This window comes from Podarcis liolepis, assembly GCF_965112155.1.
Source record: "Podarcis liolepis genome assembly, chromosome: 1".
NCBI lineage: Eukaryota > Metazoa > Chordata > Lepidosauria > Squamata > Lacertidae > Podarcis > Podarcis liolepis.
This window is the reverse complement of record NC_139554.1, coordinates 128441417-128465937: the sequence shown is the minus strand read 5'-3', so window position 1 is coordinate 128465937 and position 24521 is coordinate 128441417. Positions and strand designations below refer to the sequence as shown.

General features: G+C 48.2%; 2 protein-coding genes across 2 annotated transcripts in view; one reads left to right on the top strand and one right to left on the bottom strand.

The window, feature by feature from the left end:
• CCNYL1 (cyclin Y like 1) overlaps window positions 1–5558 on the top strand; it is a 32531-nt gene extending 26973 nt beyond the window's left edge. Inside the window, exons 9-10 of the mRNA XM_083474372.1 lie at window positions 7–169; window positions 3564–5558. Coding sequence (XP_083330498.1) covers window positions 7–169; window positions 3564–3680 — 280 coding nt within the window. The 3' untranslated portion in view covers window positions 3681–5558. The remainder of the gene's footprint in view (window positions 1–6; window positions 170–3563) is intronic.
• A 9399-nt stretch (window positions 5559–14957) lies between these two features.
• On the bottom strand, window positions 14958–20497 carry FZD5 (frizzled class receptor 5). The gene has a single exon (XM_083473545.1). It carries the CDS (start codon window positions 19735–19737, stop codon window positions 18022–18024), a length of 1716 nt encoding a protein of 571 aa, XP_083329671.1. The 5' UTR covers window positions 19738–20497; the 3' UTR covers window positions 14958–18021.
• Between the last annotated feature and the right edge of the window lie 4024 nt (window positions 20498–24521).

Sequence of the window (24521 nt, the reverse complement as noted above, 5' to 3'; positions counted from 1 at the left end):
CCCTAGGAATGAAATGGAAAGACACTTCTTGGAGCTACTGCAGTTCAATATCAATGTTCCTGCCAGTGTTTACGCCAAATACTACTTTGACCTTCGCTCCTTAGCAGATGACAACAACCTGAACTTTCTGCTGGAGCCCCTTAGTAAAGAGCGAGCACAGAAACTAGAGGTAATGGTCTGAGACTTGGTGTGCTGGGTACTTTGTTTGCGTTGCAACAGCTTCTGTCCCTTCTTAATCACATTAGTGTGGCTTGCTAAGCTTTTTTGGTTTTGTTTCATTGGAGGGTTTAACCTCTTAGTTGCAGGAATCCTTCTATTGAAGATAATCCTTTCTTAGGAGAAGAGTAAGAAAGAATAGAAAGGTCAAGAAACCAGACAGAGTTGATTAAGACAATTATGACTCTGTGTGCTGACCGACGCATTCTGTTCATAATTGTACATTACTACATACATTCTATTGAAAAAGGTAAAGGGACCCCTGACCATTAGGTCCAGTCATGACCGACTCTGGGGTTGCAGCACTCATCTCGTTATTGGCCAAGGGAGCCGGCGTACAGCTTCCGCACAGAAACGCCTTTTACCTTCCCGCTGGAGTGGTACCTATTTATCTACTTGCACTTTTGGTGTGCTTTCGAACTGCTAGGTTGGCAGGAGCAGGGACCGAGCAACGGGAGCTCACTCTGTCGTGGGGATTCGAACCGCCGACCTTCTGATCGACAAGCCCTAGGCTCTGTGGTTTAACCCACAGCGCCACCCGCGTCCCGTTTACATACAGGCTTTAAGGTGTCACTAATGATACCTGAAGAAAGCATGGCAAAGCCTCTTCTTGATCACTTCACTTTGTTAACTTAGGGAAGAAAAGGACACGTGAATTACGTTAACTCACACCCACCTGCAGGTTCCATATGATGAACTTGTGTTTGTGTGTGTGTGTGCGTGCGCGTGCTCCCAGTCCAGTCCAATGCATGTCTGAAGTAAGTCCCACCGGTTTCTGTTGGGCTTATTTCCCGGTAAGTGGATATAGGATTGCAGTCTCAGTGAACTTTAGTTATCTGCTTCCCAAAGGTGACTTGGCTTTGAGCCTCGAAGAAGAAAGGGTCAACCTGTTGGAATAATGTCTGTGTTCCCTTATACTTGTTCCTGATGCTATACATCTCTCTCTCTCTCTCTCTCTCTCTCTCTCTCTCTCTCTCTCTCTCAGCTGTTTCACTTATTGTAAGAGAAAAAAATATACCGTAATTCCATCCTAGAAAGACATGCATGAATTGTAAGGACTGAAGTGTGTAGTGAAAGTGTTTTTTCTCAGCTGCAATTATACAAATTGTGGTGCAGTGGTTATGCTAAGGCTCAGGACAGTTTGGTTATGTGGGGCATATCTGACTCCTCCTACCTGGAGGGCTCTCTGTGCAAACAGTGTGCAGAATAATCTTGAGCTGGAGGGAAAGAGGAGATCCCTTCGCATATCCAGAACAATGTGAGCCAGTTTGGAAGTCAAGTAGAAGTTCTGATGGAGTGGTGCGGCTTCTCATATCAAGATATATGTTATCAAAACAAGAACCTGCAAGGTGTTGAACATAGTCCCTGCCCACATAGCTGAATGCCCATTGTTTCTCCTGAAGTTGTGAAAAAGATGTGTAATGAACTTGGCAGGACAGACTGAACTACAGTGCTGCTTTGGGTGCTAAAAATCACCTATACAGATTAAGCAAATGTTTCAAAGGGAGTCTGGGTATTGGTTCAAAAATACTAAGCAAATGAAGCTTTACTTGGAAGTATATTGAATGTGCAGCCCTCTAAAGCAGTGTTTCCCAACCACTGTTCCGCGGCACACTAGTGTGCCGCGAGATGTTGCCTGGTGTGCCGCGGGAAAAATTAAAAAATTCGAAAGATTTTTTTTTTAAAGTCAAATTTTTGATTGGGGCGCCGTCACTAGATGACCCCTGGGGTTCCCTCCCTCCCTCCCGCTCTGCGCCTCCCTCCTCCTCCTCCGGGGAGGCCCTTCCTGGCTCTCGGCCAAGGCTTGGCGGCTGCCACTCACTCACTCGCTCGCCCACCCGTCCCTCCATCCCTGCACCCGGCCTCTCCCCCTCCGTCCCCGGCGCGGGGGCTGCCGGGATCCGTAGTCCCCTCGCCCTTGGGCTCCGCGCCCGCGCTGGGTGCGCGAACTACGTTTCCCAGCGTGGCCTGGCGGGCCGGGCGTTTTGTTTGAAGCGCTCTTCTCCCGGCCATGGAATGAGCGCAGCGGCGGCGGCCGGGTGGGCAGGGGCTCTTCCGCGCAGCCTGCCTGCGCCCCCGCGGAGATCGGGTGGCAGGATGGAGCCCGGGGATCCCCGCGGAGGCGGAGCGACGGAGGCTGCCCCCCAGGTAGGGCTGCGTCGGGGGTGTGTGTTATTTTTGCAATGCTGCATCCGCGCCGGAGGGGACGCATCGGACCGCGGGGAGACCCCTTGGCGGGGTGCAAGGCAATGCATGCGTGCAGGCGTTGCATGGAGTGCAGTGCAATGCAATGGCAACGCGGCGCCCTGCATGCATGCATGCAACTTCCACCGGCGCTCCGGACTTGGCAGGTGAGGGGGGTCCCCAGTGGGCGGCAGAGAGAGCCGGGAGGGCGAAGGGGAGCCGGGGGGGAGCAGCGCTGCTCCCCGAGCCGAGCCCGGGGGGAAACTTCGGCGTCGTTGCGCCGGGTGTTGGAAGCGGAGGCTGGCGGGGGCCACTCACCTGCAAAACCTGGTCGCCTCTCATATATTTCGTGCATTGCATTCATCGCCCGCTTTCTCCTCCAAGGAGCTCCCGGGGGCGCGCGTGGTTCTCCCCGTGTTATCCTCGCAACAACAGCCCTGCGAGGTGGGTCAGGCGAGTGGCCCAAGGGAGCACCCAGGGATTGTCCTGGCTAGGTGGGGTGATTTGAACCCTGCTCTCTGCCTGGTCTTCGTCCTCATTTAGCCCCCACATGTGCATGACTGTGCATGACTGAGGTTTTCCCCCCTCGTCTTGGCTATGGTGTGAGTCTGTGCTGTTAATTAATGGGGTTCTGCCTTCGGAGAAGATGAGCCAGCCCTCAAGGAGGTGATTATGTAATTTGCTAGCAATTCATGTCCCTCCCGGCGTGACGCTGCGCGCTGACGTCACGGGGCTGTAATGGTGGTGTGCCTCGAGATTTTTTTCATGAAACAAGTGTGCCTTTGCCCAAAAAAGGTTGGGAAACACTGCTCTAAAGGGACAGTGAAGTTATTTACTGAAAAGTAGTGTCTTAAATCTTCACCCAATGCAATTAAAGTGTCTATTTTCAGGCAGGTGTGGGGTGCCTTTGGACGCTGCTGCTTAAAGAATGTTTCCGTTTGAGAATTGAAAAACCTAGTTAGTAAATTGGCCTGGAGCCTGCAGAAGAAGCATTCAGATCAATATGAGCCTAGGTTTGTGGTTGGGTTTTTTTTTTTTGTCTGCTACTTCTGAATCAGTAAAGTGAGAGGTAATACAGTTAAACAGATGCTGAGAGGGGGTGCCTGAGATTCCTGGTTCTCATCCTACTGAGCTCATATTTCTGGCTTGAACATGTTTTCTAGGCTATCTCCAGGCTGTGTGAGGACAAATACAAAGATTTGTCAAAAGCTGCTATGAGACGATCGTTCAGTGCTGATAACTTAGTTGGGATCCGCCGTACTAACGCCATCCTCTCTTGAGCAAGATGGGAAGCTGCGATCTTGTGGCGCCAGGATTCCTATCGGCCGGGGATACCACCTCCACTCCAAGCTCACAAGTCAACAGCGATGGCGTCTTCCAGCCAGCGGACGGGGTGAGCACAGCAAGCCAAGGGAGCCCAGAGCCAGAGGAGCATGATTCCAGGTGGAGGGGGGGAGAGATGGAACCTCTTTCCAATGGGCACACTCCATTAAAAACCAAGAGGTTAAAAAACTTTTGAGTCTTCCCCCCTTTTCTCCTCATTGTCCCTCACCCCCCCCAAAAAAAAACCCCACAGATGTTTGCTTACTGTGTAGGCCTATAGCTGTGAACTATGTGAGTTTTTAATAATGACTAGTTTTACATTTTAGAATTTGAACATTAACACGACAGTAGTCGCGACGTTCTTCCCCCTCTCCAGGACCAGGCTGCAGTTGCCTTTCAGTGCAGTGTTAAATGCTAACACAGTATAAAACCAGTCTGGGACTAATGCTGCGGCATTGACCAGTGAAGGGTTCTTCCCTCCCTCCCCTCACCACACATTTACTAGCAAGACTCTCGATTCCTACACTGGAGTTCAGTCAAAAGACCAAGGAGCTGCTGAGCAGCAAGCTGTGCTAACTGTTTAAATGCAAAACCCGACACTTGAGATGGTCAAGGGACTGGAAACCTTTGGGGACAGGAGCAGAGAAATGGTCTTCTGTGTTCACTGATTTGAAAGCCAGTTGGTCAGGGTCCATTTCTTGTCAACTATGGTGCTTCTCACGTTCTTATACTTCTAGTTGAGGCCTGGGAGAGACGCAGTCTGCATAATACACTTTCTTTTGCCTGAAGCGCTGAATAGAGCTGCATTGAAAGCTTAGCCTGAACAAATGTACTGACTTGGCGATGAACAGACAATAAGGCTGCTCTGCTAAACTCTTCCACTACAAACAATGGATATGGAGCAAGGTTTTCTTTTGTCCCGTGCTGCCAAAAAGCTTTAAATTCACAATGGAGAACTATTTTGAAGGTGCTGGACGTGTTGATGAGGGAGGTATGATGATCTTCAGTTCATATCATTACTCTTTTGAAAACACTTTTTTCCCTTTTAAAACCTAGTATATAATGTTCCTTGCTCTGGAAGTGAACTTCTAAACATTGGCTTTTTGTGTAAATTAATTTTGCTTGTCCAGAATGGGAATTTGGGGTGAATCAAGTTTTCTGCTCCTAAAAGTAGGAAGCAACCTGGATTACAAACTTTCACCACTCCAAGTCAAATGATCTAAACAGTTTATACATTGAAAGCAGTCCCTATTGCAATCTGGTACCTTTTGCTATTACTTAATATCCAGCCCAACTTGCTTCTTGAATTGTCAGTGGCACTTGGACTGTTAGGCCCCATCTGCATTTAAAGCAGTATCATACCACTTTAAACTGTCATCATTTCCCCCAAAGAATTCTGGGAAGTGTGGTTTGTTAAGGGTGCTGAGATTTCATTAGTAGACCCCTTTTCTCCCTACAGAGCTACAATTCTCAGAGTGGTTTAGCAGGCAATCCCTCTTTCCAGGGACCTCTGGGAATTGTAGCTCCTTGAAGAAAATAAGGGTCTTCTAACAACATTCAGCACCTTAATAAACTACAGTTCTCAGCATTCTTCGGGGGATGCCATGACTGTTTAAAGGGGTAGGAAACCGTTTTAAATGCAAAGTGCAGATGGAGCCAAAGTCTCATGCTGTATTTTAACCTACCAGCTCTAGGCAGGCATTCTACAGAGTCTGTGATTTCAGGTATTAATTAGTCACAATTCAGATTTGAAACAAATGCTACATCTTCAGGTGGCTTTCCTTTCTCATGTTTGTATTAAAAGAGAAGCTAATAATAAACTCTATTTTAATTAAGATCAGGTGGAGTTAGTGTGCTTTGTATGTCTCTGTCCCAAGTTTCTTGGATAAAAATGTTCCTTGGGAGGAAATGTAGAAGAGCCCTGAACCAAGGTGAACTGAAATAGCCTTTAGTGGTGCCTGCTAGATTGCATCCAATGTCTCAATGTTACTACAAAAGTTTTCTGCCTGATTTTTCAGTCCAGAAGACTCAATCCAGAGCAGTCTATGCTAATCAAACAATGAAATCAGTAGTACCAAATCAACGACACACAACAGCCTCTGCATAAAGCAATAAAAACAGCTGGATATAAACATCCACAAGATCTAGAAGGCTAGATCAAGATGTGGAATCTGGCTCTTCAAAATGATGATGGGCTCCAGCTCCAGCCAGCATTCCCAGTTAGCAGCAATAATGGGAGTTATAATCCAGCTATATCTAGAGGGCCATAAGTTCCCCATTCGTGGTCCGGACAAATAAAGCCATATTTTCTGGCATCAAAAACACTTCTCAACCTCAGAGGTGTCCTGCAGAGAGCATTCCATACATGGAGACAGCACCACTGAAATGATGCAATAGCCATCTACCACTCTCCTCTCCTCTGAAGGTAAGGGGGACTTGGAGAAAGGCCTCTGAGCATTGTGACTTTTTAATGTTGTCTCCCAGCTTGCTACTAGGCACGAGGAAGATAAGGGGGGGAAATTGTTTCGTCAAATCATATTCTCAGCGGAGAGTCTACTAGTTTTGCCACTGTGTGTGTACTTACCTGGGAGTAACTTCCCAAATTCATTCCTGGAATGTGAAGCAAGCTGGAAATGCCATTCCAAGGTGTCTAATGTTGTCCAGCTAGCCTTTAAGTAAAAAACTACAAAGTAAATTATTAAACTAATTTCTGTCCACCAGAACACAATCAAGCTTTCCATGAACTCTTCAAGCTGATCATAGTGCAGCTTCTAGTAATATAACTGCAAAATGTTCTTTCCATTGGGAGCACACCAGGTATTCATGTCCAGTAGGCATCCAGCAAGGCGCCAGACTTGAATTGCACTTTATTCAAAAAGTGCTTGTTCAACAGGTGGGTGTGAGTAGGGACAAGCTTAGTGAGAAAGTAGGGCTTGAAGGAAAAGCCCATTAGCATCTACCATAACATTTTGCAACAGCACCCTGCACGCAGCTGCAAGGGGGAGCGTGTGCATTTTCACTTACCAGATAGACGGTTGCCACTGTTTGGAGAGGAGGGTGAGATGTCACACAGCTTACAATGAAAAGGTATATTCAGAAAGTAGAAACCGTACAGTAAACGGAACATCTCACACCCTGCCAAATTCATCTGTGTTCTCAAAGTGCTGTAGTGAAATTCCATTTGAGTTGCTGATTCAGTGATAACGTCCTTCTGATACAGGAAAGAGCTCTTGACAGCGAATGGCGAACCAGCAATGTACGTGCTAGTTTCAGCGCAAAGTGTTTCTCGTATGCTCACTTTGCCACGTGAAGATACGTTTTTGAAGAGGAGCCCAACCTTGCCCATTCATTCATATGTTCTTAACAGGAAGTTCAGGGACTGGTCAGTGTTCAGCTCACTTGATTGCTGCTGCCTTATTGCCTCTTGTGTATAACCGTTTGTTTTTGTCTCCAAGGCAATTACATATTGAAACCTCTTCAAATAGGTTTGCCAGGTAAAAGGACCTGCACTTGAACAGCAGAATAAATGTTAAGGGCTGCTGCTTGTTGCTGAGTAAGCAGGTAGGTGTCAAGGAAGGGAAAGGAGAGAGGGGAGTGTTCCAGTAAAGGTGAACAAGTACCTGCTAAAAGGCTTCGTTCTTAAGTGATGAAACTGTTGCTCCTTGTACTGGTGTCGTTGCTTCTAGGGAGAGGGGTGCCCAGTGACCAAAAGTGGCAAAAGCTTGGATCTAATTGTGAGTGGTGCTTTTTCCTGACATAGCAGGACGCCTGGGTGCTGTAGACAAGCTATAGGAAAAATGGTAAATCTCTTCTGGATGTGCTGGACTCAGCCTCCACCTGACACTTGAGTAACAACAGGAATCTGTTTGATGGTTAATGGGTCTGTATTTCTATGACTTGGAAATACAGGCACTTGGACATACGTGTGTTTGAATTACATTTCTCAAGGAAGCTAGGAGCCGTTTAACGCGGGTATTGTGGTGGTCTATATGCGACTGATTCAAGGTCATCTGGAAAGATGCAGGGCTTGAGCACAGATCTTGAACTTGGGGGCTCCAAGCCTCTCATTCTTGACCTTTTCCACTTGCCCTGCCTCCTTCTGATTCGTTGCTTCCTGTGTCTGAAATGGGGGGGGGGGGGAGAGGCAGCAGCGATGCTGGTGAGAAGATTGTTTTGCCACCAAGATAATGGAAGATGGTACACTAGAACATAAACGTGTTTTAGATGTTAATCACTAATCCTGCCCCCCCCCCCCGAAATCAAAAGCAGTGACTTCAGTTCGTATCAGGCGTTTCTGGGCATTTGCCGGACTTGAGAGCTCGGTGCCCCTGTTTATAGAATCTTCATGTAATGTTAGCTTCTGAAAGCTCTCGTTTTCTGGAGCGAACAAGCAGCAGAATTCGGTGTGGGCTTAAACCGGTGAATGGAGCAGGTCTCCGTATATATGTGCATAAAGGCATAATGAGCAAGCTGGATGGACTGCCATCTATGACAGCTAAAAAATGAGATGCTTGCAGCATTCACAAGGTTGCTTCTGGTAGGGATCCAGGTTCCTGGGTTAGTACATAACTGCCTTTTTTACTTTTTCTCCCTAGGAACGAAAAGCCCAGCTCCAGATTCTTCTCCGCTTCCTAGATAAGGGGATAGCTTCAAGCTTTGCAGCTTGAAACACGCTTAGGGGAGGGGAGTGTTCCGTGTTTGCCTAGTTCTCTAGGCAATGCTGCAGCAGTAACAGCAGCAATCTTCCTTCTAAAAACTGTAAGACATGTCTGGATCTCTCTCACACACAGTTATCTCTGTGTGCGCAAGTGCTGAGCATTATCATAAGTGAGCATACTAACCCCTTCCTTCCTTGTATTTTAAGTCTCTTCCTGAGCTCTTCCAAAGATTTATGACCTAAAGAGGGATTTCCTTCAAAGGAAGAAAACTTCCAGTTTGCCTCATGTGCTGTGTTGTAGTGGAGAGACCTTTGCTTACAGCACCGTTTGTGTCTCTCAGCAGCCCTGGGTGATAAAGTAGGTTCGTGGGTAATAACTAATCAGTGCTCCTTGAGCCTTACCCAGTCAGCTTTGTAATGGAGCTCACGTTTGAGCCTTGGTTTTCCCCAAACATACAATGTAAGACCCTTTAGCCGCCACAGCCCATTGGCACAATCCTGCCCACAATACATGCCCAAAATCTGAGTGACGGCAAAGCTACCTTCTTTTTGAATATCTGTGCTTTTTATCCTGCCACACACAGGGTTTCTTATCTTCCCTTGACCTGTGTTATGGCGAGAGGGAACGGTCTTCCCCTGTGTGTGTTAAAAGACGTCTGATAATGCAGAACGAGGGGCCACTGCAAATGAAACAAATGTTTCTGTGCCTCTTCACTGGACTTGAGGGCAGTGTGGACGAATGAAAGACGTACGTTGTGGTGACATATTAAAGACAATGTGTCGTAGGCGAGGGGGGAGGTGGGCATTATTCCTTGGATGGGAAGTGCAAATGGTTAGCTGCGATGCAGCCATCTCAAGGCATTGCCTTCCTACTCTAACAGTCTTCTGAGCTGGTTCCACTACTTTTAGGAGCTGCATAAACGGTAAGGACATGGGCAACAGTTCTCGTTTCTCCCTTTCTGGGAAGTGAGCAAGCAGTGCACATGGTTGGCATATTAGGTTTTTCTGCTTTTGTCCTTTTTCTAGTGGCCTTTGGTTCCTTGCAATGGAACATCACACCCCAGGATACAACTGGTTGGGGAAAGGCTTGCCTTTGGAATTTTGAATTCTCGTGCAATTTCAAACTCCCTACTGCCACTGGCCCCTTGGTAAAGACGTAAAGGATGCTTACAGCCTTCTAAAAAGCAAGATACAAAACAATTTGGGGAGTTGCTCCGTTAGAATTTCAGAGAATAATTTTTAAGAGAATACTTTTTATTCTTAAAGAAAATGACAGACCTGGAAGTTACTGAACTATGATTCCACAAGTTGAATCCCACTGTGAATTTACTAAGTGGCTCCAGGCAACTCAAAACCTTTAAGCCCCATCTGCAATATGGGGGCGATAAGACCGACATTAATCATCTTTACAAGCCTGAATACAATGGTATATTTGAAACCATTTGAATACATATATATGGTGACAGTAACAGTACTTGTACGCAGCAGCAGAGACTGCCTTGCATCCACCTAGAATAGAGGTTAGTCACACTTCATGTTTCGGAAATATAATGGTTGTCTCTGAAAAGAATTTGGGAGTGCCTTGTTAATTTTCACACTGCATTTGGAGTGGTTTGTCTGGCATGAGCCATTTTTAGTTGTGCTGCTGTTCAGTAAAGACTGCCTGCTACAGTACGTGAATTCAATATGCAAGCCTAGTTGGTTGCATAAACCAGTCATTGTGTGATGACAAATTAAAGGACTGTGGACTCAGTGGCAGTCCATCACTCAGCTGCTGGAGGCTCTGGTATTCAGTCTCTCCACTGTCTTGGTAGCTTTTCCTCTGCTCATGTATATATAGCAGTTTCAGACTCAAACTGCTGCTGAAGTCTTGATTTGAGAAAAATCATATAAACGAGGGGGTATCGTGGATCAGTTTTAGCTAGCAGGAGCAGGGATGAACTTTTTTTTTAAAGTGTCAAGTCTATTTATACAGTGGCCATTTGTTAATTAAGCTGCATTTGTCTTAAAACTCTTTTAGGTTAACTCTTTGGCACTGCAAGCACTAACCTCCTAAAAATGATACACTGAGGAAGGAACTCCATCCATGTTCTGTGGAAAAGGTTCTAGGCTTTTCTCCACTTCCAAGCCAAAAGCCTGTTACCGCTTAGCAGAACTTCCTTGATGGTTTTATATAATGGTTCTCTTCCCAGACAGAGAATACATTCCTGTAATTTTTGTTTTGTTTTTTCAGTTCACCATAATCACAAACTGGAAAATAAAGCTATGGTTTGTCTTTGTTTTCTTGGGTTTCTTTTTTTATTTGCACAAAATGTATGCTGCAGTTTGTTATACTTTAAAAAGATCCTTAAAGTGTTGGCCCTGGAATGAACAGGATGGAGAACTTCTCGAAAGCCGCTTCTTATCGAGTTGCTGTGGCTTGGGATTCTGTTACACTATCTGTAATTTCTATGCAAAATGATGTTACACTATCTGTGTAATTTCTATGCAAAATCTGGAAGTTTGGCACAGAGCTTTTGAAAAACCAAGCCCATCATCAGCATTTTCTTTAAAACAGCCTTGTATATCAGAGTACAACAGCTAGTGGCCTGTAAAAGGTTAGGTTGCATACTACAGACACACATACACACAGAGCGAGAGAGAGCCTGTTCACTTTTCATATAGAATTATTCCCTAACCATGCTTGCAATAATCATGTTTAGGCATTTATTAAGGTGGCAGTTTGAAGTTCGTTTATTTCCTCTTAAAGCTTTTTACAGAATCAACGGTGTCTTTTCCTTTCATTTTTTTAAAAACATCATTTGGCATGGTATTTTCATAATCATATTGCAAGTAGTATGTAAAAGCTTCATCCCTCCACAAGGCACAACTGAAAAAAAGCAGCCTGACCCAAGCATGAATCCAGTATCATCAAGTACAGCCACTTAATGCCCCGGGCTTCCATCCTGTTTATCTGTATCCAAACCTGCATCTTTGTCAGTGAGAATTTACAACCTGCTTCCAACCCGTATCAAAAGTTCACTAGAGATTCAGAATATATACAGACTTAATTCTTTTAATACAAATATTTACATACTATAACTACACGGTGCAATTCTGTCTTGGAACATGCCGGTGTACACAATGTCTCAATGAAAAAGAACCCTGTAAGTGTCAGAACGAATGACAACTTGTAGACTGTTTTCTGCATTCCAAAAGGCAATGTTATGCAATATACTATGCCCTGCATCTTACTTTTCAATCCCTTCCTTTTATCATCTGGCAACCGTTTTAGTTTCCTTACCATAAGCAGTCATGTTCCTAAACTACTGCAAGCACAACTTTTTGATCCATCAAGTTATTGCATTAGACTACAAACGTCGCATTAAACCAGTAAGGTTGGGTGACTTTAGAAACCACCTAAGTTAAAATTGGGCCTCTCAACAGCCCATGTTCCATCCAGCTCCTTTCCCCAGCTATTGATTGCAGCCTACCAGGACTTTTGATAAACCTACTTTAGCTGCCTGCCTGCAATGACAAACAGGCTGATTGTCAAGGCCATGTTTTGGCTGGGTGTTTCACAAATTGTGCAAGGTGAGCTATTTCAAACTTTAACCAGAAGGTGCCTGTACCTTCTAGCAAATTTGCAACGAGCAGATTTATTTTCCCTGTACTGTATCGCCATTCCACTAGGTACAGAATTGGGTGGAAATAAGAATAGTACACACAATAGGCGAGATCAGGATTTTCAAAGCAGTCACCCATACATACAAAAATGATGTGCATCTGCTACAGAGAAATATCTTGTATGTTTGCATGGTTTGATGAGGAAAGTAAAAAATATACAGCTGGTCTCTTTCTCCCTGCAAGACAGTTTACGTAGCCACTGCTGATCTACTTAGTAAATCAGTACAGTGGTCCAGGAAACTGCAGGTAATGAATGGAAACATGCACAGCAAAGTCTGGAAGAATGCCCTTTTCATTTTGGCACTGAGTTTGGCATAGAGGAAGCTGCAGTGAAGACCAAATCCTGGGGACAATGCTAAAATAAATATTGGCAATTGAAACCTCCTTACTGCACAGATTATAATGGGAGGGAGAAATCATGAATCTTGTTAGCATATGACAAATGTAAATGAAATTCAGTATTTTCTACTTCAGTCATAGCTTGGCTAGGTAGTGAAACCAGTTTGGGGCAGGGGAGACAAAACGAGCAATAAATTTGCTCATGTGCATTGCTCAGTTGGCTTGGTGTCTCTGATGAAGGTGGAGCTAACGGCAGTTTAAGCTAATATTTCAAAGAACATCTTTTCCATTGTGCCATTAGCAAGAAATATTACATGATATACTTCTCCTTTGTGGGGGAGGCAACTCAGGTTAACCAAAATATTTATTGTTCTACAAATTGAGGAAAGTAACCCCAACACAGTTTCCACTTAAGGCCATTAATTTCAATGGATTTAAGTGTGCCCTAATGCCACATTAGATTGTGAGCTAAATGTTTAATGCTGTCAAGGTGAACAAGTCATTTCAAGTGGTCTGCACTGTTACAGCATTTAAGCTCCCTAAAGCAGCTGGGCAAGGGGGGGGGGACGACGACAAACCTCACTGCGGCACAACTAATAATTTCCTCATAAAGAAAACCGGGAGAAAAATTGCTCAGTAATAATATGAACATGGTTGTTTTGAGTAGTAGATAGGTAGCCGTGTTGGTCTGCCATAGTCAAAATAAAAAAATTTTCTTCCAGTAGCACCTTAAAGACCAACTAAGTTAGTTCTTGGTATGAGCTTTCGTGTGCATGCACACTTCTTCAGATACACTGAAACAGAAGTATGGTTGTTTTGAAAGAGTGATACTGTGCTGGAGTATTTTCCACCAAAGTCCTTTGGAAAGGTAGAATGCAGCCTAGAAAAGCATACCAAGGATGGACATTGGCATTAAATTAGGCTGCCATCCAAAATGACCAATGCCAAGCACAGAGGTATAGCAGTAGAGTGACCCCTCTGCATCACCATTGTGGCCAGTTGGCAGCTTCCAATTCAGAATCAGAAGTTCAGGCCAAGAATCCATCTAGCCTTTTCCTCCTGCAGTACACTAGGAGTGGCAGGCCCATAGATTCTGGAAGGAGGTCATTCAACCACTGCCTTCAAGGTAGGGTCTCCCACTTAACTCCATGACACCCAGCCAACTCTGTGCTAAATAAGACTGGCAGACAGCACAACCGGAAGGAAGGAAGGTGCATATGCCGCAGAAACAGCCCGAGGGGCAGTGGTTAGATCCTGATCGCTGCTCTCTTCTCACTGCATCCACCACAATGAGGCTCACCAGGAGGCTGTGGGCAAGTCACTCAACCAACCTCACACGGTTGCTTTGAGGGTAAAATGCTATTTGCTCCAAGTTATGGACTTCGAGGAAGGATAGGGTGCAAACCATTTTAAAGAGAGTTACTAAACTTGTCAAGGAAAAAAAGCCCCTCCTCTTCCCCCCACCTCCAGAGGAAGTTATAGTCTATGTCAACCTGCTTCCTGGCTATTTTAAGATGCCGGATCCTTGTCAGTTCTCTTGACAAGAGAAGCCGAGTTAAGTGAACCCTGTAATATTTTGGGTAGTGTTAATTTTTAAAAACAAGAGCAAATCTTTAACTCAATGGATGATGTCTGCAAACTGGAGCTACTCTGTCCAATACTTAAAAACTGACTGCCTGTAAAAGTACAGCCAAATTCTTCCAAAAAGTTCTGCCCCTGCAGTTTCCCTCTACCTTCCATGGGCTCCAGAGGAAAAGGGGAGCGTTGCTAGTTCCTGTCCAGGCCAAGTTTCCACCAGCCCCTCCTCTCTTGCCTCCGCCTGCTGCATCCATGTGTATGCTTAACATTTGACACCACACAGCCATCCGGTCCAGGAACTGGATGTGTCCTTTCCCAGGTTGCACACTCCCTCCGGCTAACGCCCAGCAGTAGCAGCAGATGGGGGAGCTGAGCATCCGAGGGAGAAGGACGCTCTGGCATCATCTTGCAACCCTCCTCCCCACATTATCTTGGCAGCAGGCGGGGAGAATCATAGAATTGGAAGAGACCACAAGGGCCATCGAGTCCAACCCCCTGCCAAGCAGGAAACGCCATCAGAGCACTCCTGACATATGGTTGTCAAGCCTCTGCTTAAAGACCTCCAAAGAAGGAGACTCCACCATACTCCTTGGCAGCAAATTCCACTGTCGAACAGCTCTTACTGTCAGGAAGTTCTTCCTAATGTTTAGGTGGAATCTTCTTTCTTGTAGTTTGGATCCATTGCTCCGTGTCCGCTTCTCTGGAGCAGCAGAAGGGAGCAGAAGGGAGGGAGCTCCATCAGCATAGCTGTTTCCTGTGCCGCTGGGCTAATGTAAGAGTCTGATCCTGTTCACACTTTTCCCCATCCAGTAAATGAGATGAGAAGAAACCTTCCTAAGGGAAGGCACTGGGGAAATGTTCCAATTGCAGCCACTGCTGGGCAGGTGCGCGTGAAGAAACAGAGGCTGGAACAAGTGATCCTGGAAAGAGTTGCTTTTGTTCAAAGTGACCTCATGGCGGCCAATGGATACCTTAGTAAAATAAATGCATTGGCAACTGGACAGAAAAGATGCTGTTTTATTTTGAGAGGTGTGGGCCAGCCCCGCTTAAATTCTTTAAACCATGTTACGTCTACTCAAGACATAAAAGCTCAATGAGTTCAAACAGTTACTCCACGGTAAGTGTGCGCATCTATATATAGGATTGTAGCCTGACTTCCTGTTGCTTTTGAACAGAGAGTGAGTTAAGCACATACTTAACTTCCCCACTGAAATTGGAAAGCCAAAACCATTGGGCGGGGGGGAATGGTTTGGGAAGTGATGTGGAAAACTTTACCACTTTAAGCAGTAATGGATATCCTTCACAGGCCCAGGTCACACATAATCCTGCAGTTATCCAGTGATAGTTGTGCACATGGAAACCAGCACTTAGAAAAAGGCTTTTTTTCTGGGTTAGGATTTTAGCATGGGCAGGATCAGTGCCAAAGCCCTAGCTAAATGGGTAGGCGGTGGATTTGCTTCCCCACAAACCTAGGTGGTCATATCCACACCACACTTTAAAAGCACATGGCTGCCTCCAATGAATCCGGAGAACTGTAGTTTGCTAAGGGTGCTGAAAATTGTGGCTCTTTGGGGTGTACGCTACAGTTCCCAGGGCTGTTGGGGAAAGCCATCTGCTTTAAATGTGTGGTATGAATGCCACCCTTGTATGGAGGCCAAAGAGGTTTGGATTCTCCTGAGGTTGCCCGTTCACAAACTGAGCAGTCGAGTAAATCAGAGTTCAGGAGAAACTCGCCAACCTCTTTGTAAAGCAGATCCAAATGCAATATCCTGCCCCCCCCCAAAAAAAATCTTATTACCAGAATGAAGTTTTTTCCATATAGAACTGAAGTGCTAACACTTTCCACTGAAAGAGGTCTGGCTCCCTCGACAGAAACACACACACACATACAGCGCTAGGGATCTACTGCCATATCTAATATTGTTTCGGGTTAATACAGAAGTATCAGCATTTAAGGTTTAAAAGCTGAACAGTTTTCCTTAGAAGGTGACTTTTGGCACTGCTTCAAAGGCTAGAAATGGAGGTGGCCCCTTCTGCAAAGAGGGAGGGGTGTTGATTGTTGATAGGGGTGTTCCCTACAGTTGCAGCTGTTGTTGGGGGGGGGGGACACACACACAACACATTCAATCTTATGGGGATTGCGCTGGGGGCACAGCTCTACTTTCTAAAGGGGGGCGGAGGGGAATTAGCATTAACAATACCTTACAAATACATACCCAGTCTCACTCAGGGCAGCCATATGTTAAAAACCTGTTATCCAAAAACCATTGTTTCAGTAGATGGGGGGGGGGGGAGAGAGAGAGAGTAGAGAACCAAAACATGCCCAGTACCTTTTCAGGTAAGTCTCCTTACACTCAAGAAGACATACTGCTGAACAAACTTGCAGAGGATCAGACTGCTAGTGTGCCAAGCCATAAATCGATTCTTTGTGGTTCTTTATAGCTTTACCTCTTGAGTAATTCTTCATACCTTGTGTCAACTGGTTTTTCAGTCCCTCGAGTCAAAAGAGAATTTGCGGTGAAATTAATCTTAAGAAAACTTGTTGCTGTTATCTATCACCCCACCAGGGCAGGTGGAACTGGAATAGGAGAGAGAGAGAGACTAACATCTTTGAAAATGACTATGGGGCTGAAACTACTTTCCCGGGAGTAAGCCCCATTGAGTTCAATGGGACTTAGTTCTGAGTAAACATGCACAGGCTTGCAGCCCCCAAGCACTTAGAGTGAAAACACAGTAAGAAATGCACAGTCCTCATTTGCAAAAGGAGGTGAAATCATGTACAGCGCTTAACAAGGACTTCTGGTCTGCATCTGAATTCATGCAGCCCTTCCTACTTTCATTTTGAATGGCTGAAGAGAAACTAATACTCACACCAATGGCTTTATGAGGCCGCCTGGCAAAGGCATGCGTAAAAACTGATGATGGTGGACTTACGCCATCCAAAAATAAACCTGAAACCAGACTCTGCTCAATCTCAGCTCCACAACTCGCCCATTTTGAAAGTAGAGCCTGCCTCCAAATTGATACTCCTTTATATCTGAAAACTTCAGCAGCACGTTTTGTTGAAACAGACAGCGTAGCGAGAGAAAGTTCTGCTACCAGGAAACTTAACATTTGCCTGACTGCAGCTGCCCACCCCAACCTAGTGGAAAGGACCCTAAAATTATCATTTCACCAATTAAATAGTAAGTGTCCTAAGGACCAAACTAGATTGTGTGGGAGACACAGACTACAGGAGACACTTGGACCGAGAGTAAGCTGCCCTCAAAGGATGTCTCTGAAAACTACGGTAGTTGCTGGGAATCGCATGGGGCTGTTCTGGCTGAACTCTGGGCGTCTGCTTGGCCACTGTGAGAGCTGGTGTTGGACTGCAGGTGCCTTTGGTCTGATTCCACAGTGCTGTTCTTATGCTCTTAAGCACACACACACACACCCCCCCACCTCAATGGGACTTGCTTCCAAGTAAACATGTATAGGATTTCACTATCCTGAATAGGAATGCAGACGCCAAAGAACAGTGGATGTTCCTTTTCCTGCCATTTGGTCCTCATCTGCTTTCCCAATGGTGCGAGGAAATTGATTGGGATGGGGGGAGGCGGGGGAGCAGAAAAACAGCAGGAAGAGAAAGGCTAAAGCAGCCCCTGCCCTTCAGAACTGCATCCTCCAAGACTGCTTTTTTCATTATACCTGGAAACTAATTCACACATACCCCACCTAAAGAGTTAGATCTTAGCTTGCTCCTTCCACGCTTCCCCAGGAAGGACAAAATGCATTCCCAAGGCTGTAGCGTGCTCTTAGTAAACCCTGCAATCTTGCAATATGGGCAAAGCAATGTGTCCATTCCCCCCCCCCCAAACAAGCCCCTCTTTTGTGTCTCCATCAGGAGATGGAGCAAAGCGTTTCACGACAGACAGACCAAATGACAGGTTAAAAACAAAGCTCCAGGGGTTATTTCAAAACCTTTTTGCAGTTGGGAGCTCAAGTCACACTGTGCTTACCTGCTCCCAACTACGACCAAGTAAGGTGCTTTGGGGTTTTTTTGCTCCCCCTCCCTTTTTTCAGACGTGGGACAGTGGGACTTGTTTGTGGTAAGGAGCAGGGTTGGGGAGGCCACTCCTGGCCGTCAGAGCTGCGCTCGCTTCGCTGTACATGCCCGTGCTCCCAGGCTTCCCACTCCGGCAGCACCTGCTAGTGAAGCGCCTCCAAGACTCGAGGGTCTTCCCCGACCAAATCCAGACCCCTGAGGTGATGCCCACCACCAGGCACATGAAGTACTTCAGCATAAAGACAGCATAGTCGGGCTTGACCTTGGGCTTCTCCCCAGGGCAAGAGCAGTTTTGCGCCGTCTCCCACCGTTCTCGGTAGTGCTGCTCATAAATGTAGCAGGCCACCACTATGGTGGCCGGGACCGTGTAGAGCACCGTGAAGATGCCAATCCGGATCATCAGCTTCTCCAGCTTGTCTGTTTTGGTGCCCCCTTGCTTAATCACACTCCGGATCCTGAAGAGGGACACAAAACCGGCCAGCAGAAACATGGTCCCTGTGAACAGGTACACCACCAAGGGAGCCAGGACGAAACCCCGCAGCTTGTCTAGGTTCTGGTTGCCCACATAGCAGATGCCGGCGACCGGGTCGCCATCCACCGAGCTCAGGGCCAGCACTGCGATGGACTTGACGCTGGGAACGAGCCACGCAGCCATGTGGAAATACTGGGAGTAGCTAGCGATGGCTTCGTTGCCCCATTTCATCCCAGCAGCCAAGAACCAGGTGAGGGACAAGATGACCCACCAGATGGAGCTGGCCATGCCAAAGAAGTAGATCAGGAGGAAGACCACCGTGCAGAGGGCAGGGCCCGTGGTCTCGTAGTGTATGTGGTTGTAATCTTTATTGCAAGCCACGCTGGCGTGGCCCACCACCAGCCGGATGATGTAGCCGATGGAGACGAAGAGATAACAGGCGGACAAGAAGATGATGGGGCGCTCCGGGTACCTGAATCTCTCCATGTCGATCAGGAAGGTGGCCACTGTGGTGAAGGTGGAGATAAAGCAGAGGACAGACCACAGGCCTATCCAAAAGGTGGCAAAGGTCTTCTCGTCCTGGGTGAAGTAGGGCTGGAAGCAAGGGACGGCGCAGTTGCGGACGTGGCCTGTCTCAATCTTGTTGTAGAGCGGGTGGGACTCTTCGGAGATGAAGACCAGGGGCTCCCGGCACTCGCACACCCGCTTGCAGCCGGCCCCGTTTAGCGGGGTCAGGTTCCGGTGGGCACCTTTGGAGGGGCGGGTGGGCTTGGTGAGGAAGGGGGGCAAGGTGGTGGCGGCCTCCGTGCGGTTGTAATCCATGCAGAGCATCTCGGCGTCCCCCAGGACGGGCAGCTTGTCGCAGTTCATCCTCTCCGGCCAGGCGAAGCCGTACTGCCGCATCAGGGGAGAGCAGCCCGCCTTGGCTCTCTCGCAGACCGAGCGGCACGGAGGCAGCGGCTTGGCGTAGTCCAGCAGGCAGATGGGCGTGTACATGCTGCACAGGAAGAACTTGAGGTCCGGAGAGCACTGGATCTCCACCAGGGGCCAGAACTGGTGCACCTCCAGCCCGGCCTCGTCCTGCGTGTCGTGGTTGAACTGGTTGGGCATGTAGGTCAGGTTGTAGCCGATGCCCTTGCACATGGGCACCGTGATCTCCTGGCACACGATGGCCTTGGAGGCGGCCGCCGACGGAGCGGGAGCCTGAAGCAGCAGCAGCAGCAAGAGGCTCAGCCACGCGTCGCGGAGGCCAGCCATGGGGAAGGGGGGGGAGCGCGCTGGGTTTAGCTCTTCGGACCGAGTCCCGGGAAGGAGATCCGGGGGGTCCCCGTAGCAGCAGCAGCAGCGTCGCCCAAGGCGCACATGATACGAGGCGCCCCCTCGCAGTCCGCTCCGAGCCCCGCCAAGCCGGTCACCCCAAAGTCCTTCAGCGCCGGCTAAAGGCGCACCTGGGCGCTTCTGTTCCCCGGCCGGCCGGGCGCCTTAAGGGGGGTAAAACCCGGAGGGACGCGACCAACCCAAGAGGCGAGACTCCATAGCCAGGCGGCGCGGGGGCGGCTCTCTCCCGGCTCATGCTCGCCAACTCCGCGCCGGGCAGGCGGAGGTGCTGGCTCCGCTTCACAGCTCCCCCGACGGGATCGCCAGGGAGAAAAGTTTCTTCGGCGAGGCCACGGGCGCCGCGGTGCCAAAGTCCCTCCGCGCCGAGCGCACGCCAGCCATGCAAGCGGGACGCGCGTCCTGGCCAAGCCCGGGGGCCGTCACTCTCCGGCGGGCAGCGTTCCCCTGCGGGGCTCGGCCAGCGCGCTGGGCTGGCCGCGTGGAGTCGCCGAGGAGCCGCCGCCTGCCATGCCGCCCTGGCTGCTTCGGCTCGAGGCTCCTTCCGGCCGGGTCTCCCGACGGGGCGCTGCGGGCGGAGGCTCCGGCACCAAGCGCCACGCCGCCCGGGCTCGGGTCGCGGTCTGGACGCGCGCAGCCCGCCAAACGCGCCACCGGCGGCGAATGAAGCGCCCAGCCGGAGCCACCTGCGCTCTAGTGCCTGCGCGCCAAGACCGCCCACCAGCCCCGACGGGGCCCGCCCACCCGCGCCGGAGGCCGGCCGACGCACTGGCCCCAGAGCCGCCCCCTCCCCGCGCCAGAAAGAAGCCGCGTCGGGGCCGGGGAGGGAGACCGAGAAGGCTGCGCCGCGACGCCCAAAGACGCGCGTCTCGGCGCAAAGGGGCCCGCGGCACCCAGACGCGGAAGGGACGCTCTCCCCCTGACCCGCCACTGAACTGCAATTCCCAGTCCCCACGAGGCTTTATTTGAGGCAGGGGTCCTTTAACTGCAAAAACAACACCACGGAGGGCGGTAGGCACCACGAAGTTTGCCCCGGAGTAGAGCCGTCAGTATTAATGACCATGACAGAGTTCTTGGTCCATGGACTCAGCTTGGAACTTCGTTGAATGCCAACCACGCGGAGACTTCACCCCGTAGTAAATGGGGCTACTCTTTAAAGTGTCACTAACTTTGGGCACTGGCTGCTGCCACGAGATGTGAAGAAGATGCGCCGGCTTGTAAGGGAGAATTAGGAAGGATAAGTAACTCCCCCACTTAGCCAACGTGGCTAAATGAAGCCTCCAGGTCCAGAGCAGAGGACTGCCAGCGAATTGCAAATAGTAATACAGTACTATAAAATGCAATGCAATAAAAGGAGCGACAACAATATGATTAACAACCAACTGCATCTAGCACAATGACAATGCATTAGGATTGCTACGAAAGGCAAGGGGAAAAAATAATCAGGTGCTCCACCAAGACCATTAGTAATTTTCAAGTGCACCATCAGGGTGGGGAGTTTGGAACTGCCGCCATAGACTTTTTGCTGGTCTTCCAACGCGCCCCAAAGCTCTGACTGTTTTCCCTTCAAATTGTGTTATTGCTGCTATTTATGTATTTGATGTGAACTGGCTACCTTAGCACTTTGCAGAGGAATTTAAGTAAATAATAATAATAATAATCCCCTCCCCACCAGTGGAGAACAGGAACTGCCTCTTGCGCACGGCCTTGATGCTGACTTGAAATCTGGCAGCATGAAGGCAGAGCATAGGCACCATCCTTCAAAGTGCACAAAACCAGAAAACTGCACAAGCAAACTATACCAACCTTCTGAAAAGTGTGTGCTGTGAATTTACGGTGGCTTTTTGGTGTGTGCACAAACCCAGAAATCCACACAAGCAAAATTCCAGCTGCCTGACTGGGAGCTTTTGCACTCTTCTTGGGTGTGGGTTTTCTTTCTAAATGTGTGGGCACAGGTATCTGTGTGTGTGTGTGTGCCACCTCATTGGCACAATAGAATCAACAAATGCGGCAGGGGCAAACGGAAAAGGGGGTGCCTGCTTGCAGAAACAGAAAAGACTGAAGCTCCTCCTCTTACCCAAATTCAAATACAAGCAGGTGTGAACTGCTCCAGTCTATTCTGAATAGAGGAAGTGGATTAACAGATAAATTGTGCTCAATCCACTGTGTCTTGTAGCAGCAAATTCCATAAGTTAATTTTGCCCTTGGTGAGCAAGTTTTTATTTTTTTTGTTATAGGAAGGAACACAGGAAGCTCCTTATACTGAATCAGACAAATTGATCCATCTCACTCAGCAATGTCTACTACACTGACTGGCAGGGGCGCTTTGTGATTTCAGGCAGAAGTCCCTCCCAGCCCCTGCCAAGAGAAGCCAGGATGGAACCCGGGACCTGCATGAATAGCAAGAGCATTAGCCCTGAGCCTTCCCACAGTGCCTCCCGGTCTGGGGAAGCTCCTGCCCATTGATTTCGAAAAACAAGGCAAGAGTTATTGAGGTAACATCAATGCACGAACTATTACATATTCTAATGACTTCTTTTGTTTATGCTTTATGCTCTTATCAGTTTCTGTAAGTCACTCTGGGACCTTTTTGTGTGTAGCAAGGAACTAATAGCGGTAGAATTTAATAAGAAATGGAAGATGGATAAACAGAGAGGGATTTCCCCATCCTTGTGATTTTGTGGGGGTGGAAGCATCTTTCAGATATGTGCCACTTTTTGAGACTGACGGAGCCTTTTCCGCCCTTCGGTTAGTTCAGAGCATGCAATGTATTCAAGGCTTTGCACACACCTGGCCTCAGCCTGTGCTTTGGAAGTGGTAGGAGGAACCTGCTAGGATAATTGGAGGATGAAGTATTGAAACTTCATATTCTCTAGGTGGCGAACTGGGGCAATTGCCAGCAACACAGATCTAGGGCAATTTTCCTCCTGTGGCTTCCCCTAGCAACAGTGGGGGGCTGTCCTCGCATTGTCCAGAGAAATCAAGCTCCATGAAGAGGTGCTAATAATCCTCTTCAGCTTGCAGCACTTAGCACCCCTTGGGTAGGTGCTAAGTGCTGCTAATTAAAGGGCTGTTTGGAAATGGAATCACCTGTGGAGTCCATTGAGATGTACAGAAACAATCTAGGGCTTCTAGTTCGCCCCACACACTGATCTTCACTGGTCCTCCTCCTCCTTTCTGGAGAGGAGAGTGATTTCCTCTGCAAACAAGAGGCTATGAATGGGGGGGGGGAACCCCCATCAACTGGCATCTTAGTTTGCCATCCTCTTACCCATAGCAAGCAATACAGGAGACATATATAGGAGACAGGAAGTGGATGGATACTGCTTAGCAGTTATCTAGTGCTATACATTATAGAGGTTCCGCCTCCCATATTCCTTACCTCATTAACGAGAGAAGAGAAATGCTAAATACCTGTAAGGATGGAGGACATCCCAGCCCTGCTCATTGGAGCTGGGCCACAATCCAAGAAGGAGACAAGGTCAAACAAAGGGTGGCTGATGGCTCTGAGCAACCCCACAGACACTGTGTGGGGTCTGCTTCTGAATAAACACGGGCGTGATTGCACAGGAACGCAGCAAGTTCCTAACAGGTATGGGGAGGATAATTTACGAAGGTTCCAGCTGCCATAATACTCTGATTGTAGCCTGCATGCTTTGTGGGGCATTACATTTCATCTGGGGACGCGGGTGGCGCTGTGGGTTAAACCACAGAGCCTAGGACTTGCTGATCAGAAGGTTGGTGGTTCAAAACCCTGCGACGGGGTGAGCTCCCGTTGCTTGGTCCCAGCTCCTGCCAACCTAGCAGTTCGAAAGCACGTCAAAGTGCAAGTAGATAAATAGGTACCGCTCCGGCGGGAAGGCAAACGGCATTTCTGTGCGCTGCTCTGGTTCACCAGAAGCGGCTTAGTCATGCTGGCCACATGACCCGGAAGCTGAACGCCGGCTCCCTCGGCCAATAAAGTGAGATGAGCGCCGCAACCCCAGAGTCGGTCATGACTGGCCCTAATGGTCAGGGGTCTCTTTACCTTTACATTTCATCTGACGTCTTTCTGTGCTCACCGTACACACGTAGGTCCAGATTTTGATTCCAAGCTTGTTTCTGAGGTTCCAACCACGGGAGACAACTCTCTGGATCTGGATCTAAGAGGTTCCAGGGCTCTTTTTATGGGGGGCGGGCAGTCCTCTGAACCCCCCTCCTCTGTTAGTGACGTGACCTGGTTTTGGTGGCAGCTGGCTTTAGTTCACACATTGAATTTCCCATAAAGCCACAGCAGAATGATCTATCTAGCATTGCACTGTGGGGTTGTGGGGCTGAGGGCTGGGGGGAGGAATGTAAGGGCCCCCCAGAGAGACATCAGATGTGAGCTCTTCCACGGCCACAGTGATCTGATTCTAACCCTGTGGCCAAGTTTGGGTCATATCTGAACTGAATTTAGACCTTACTACTGCCGTGACGACCACTACTGATGCTCTCTTCATTTGTCCAAGTTAATAGCTATTAGGCTAGAGGCAATATGTGCTTATTTTTATCCATTAATGTTCCTGTTAGGCTGTTTTTGTTGCTTTTAGCATATGCAAGAGGAAGGGGCACCTTCTCACCGAAGACCCACACCAATTGGGTACTATTCCACTATGTTTTACTGCAATTTGAGTGGCTCTGCTCTATGAACATGTCAAGCTAGGTCTATTAACTGCAGTGGGTCT

Bases quoted from the DNA above. Each gene is read 5' to 3' on its own strand.
- FZD5 (XM_083473545.1), bottom strand. From the start codon at position 19,737: ATGGCTGGCCTCCGCGACGCGTGGCTGAGCCTCTTGCTGCTGCTGCTG.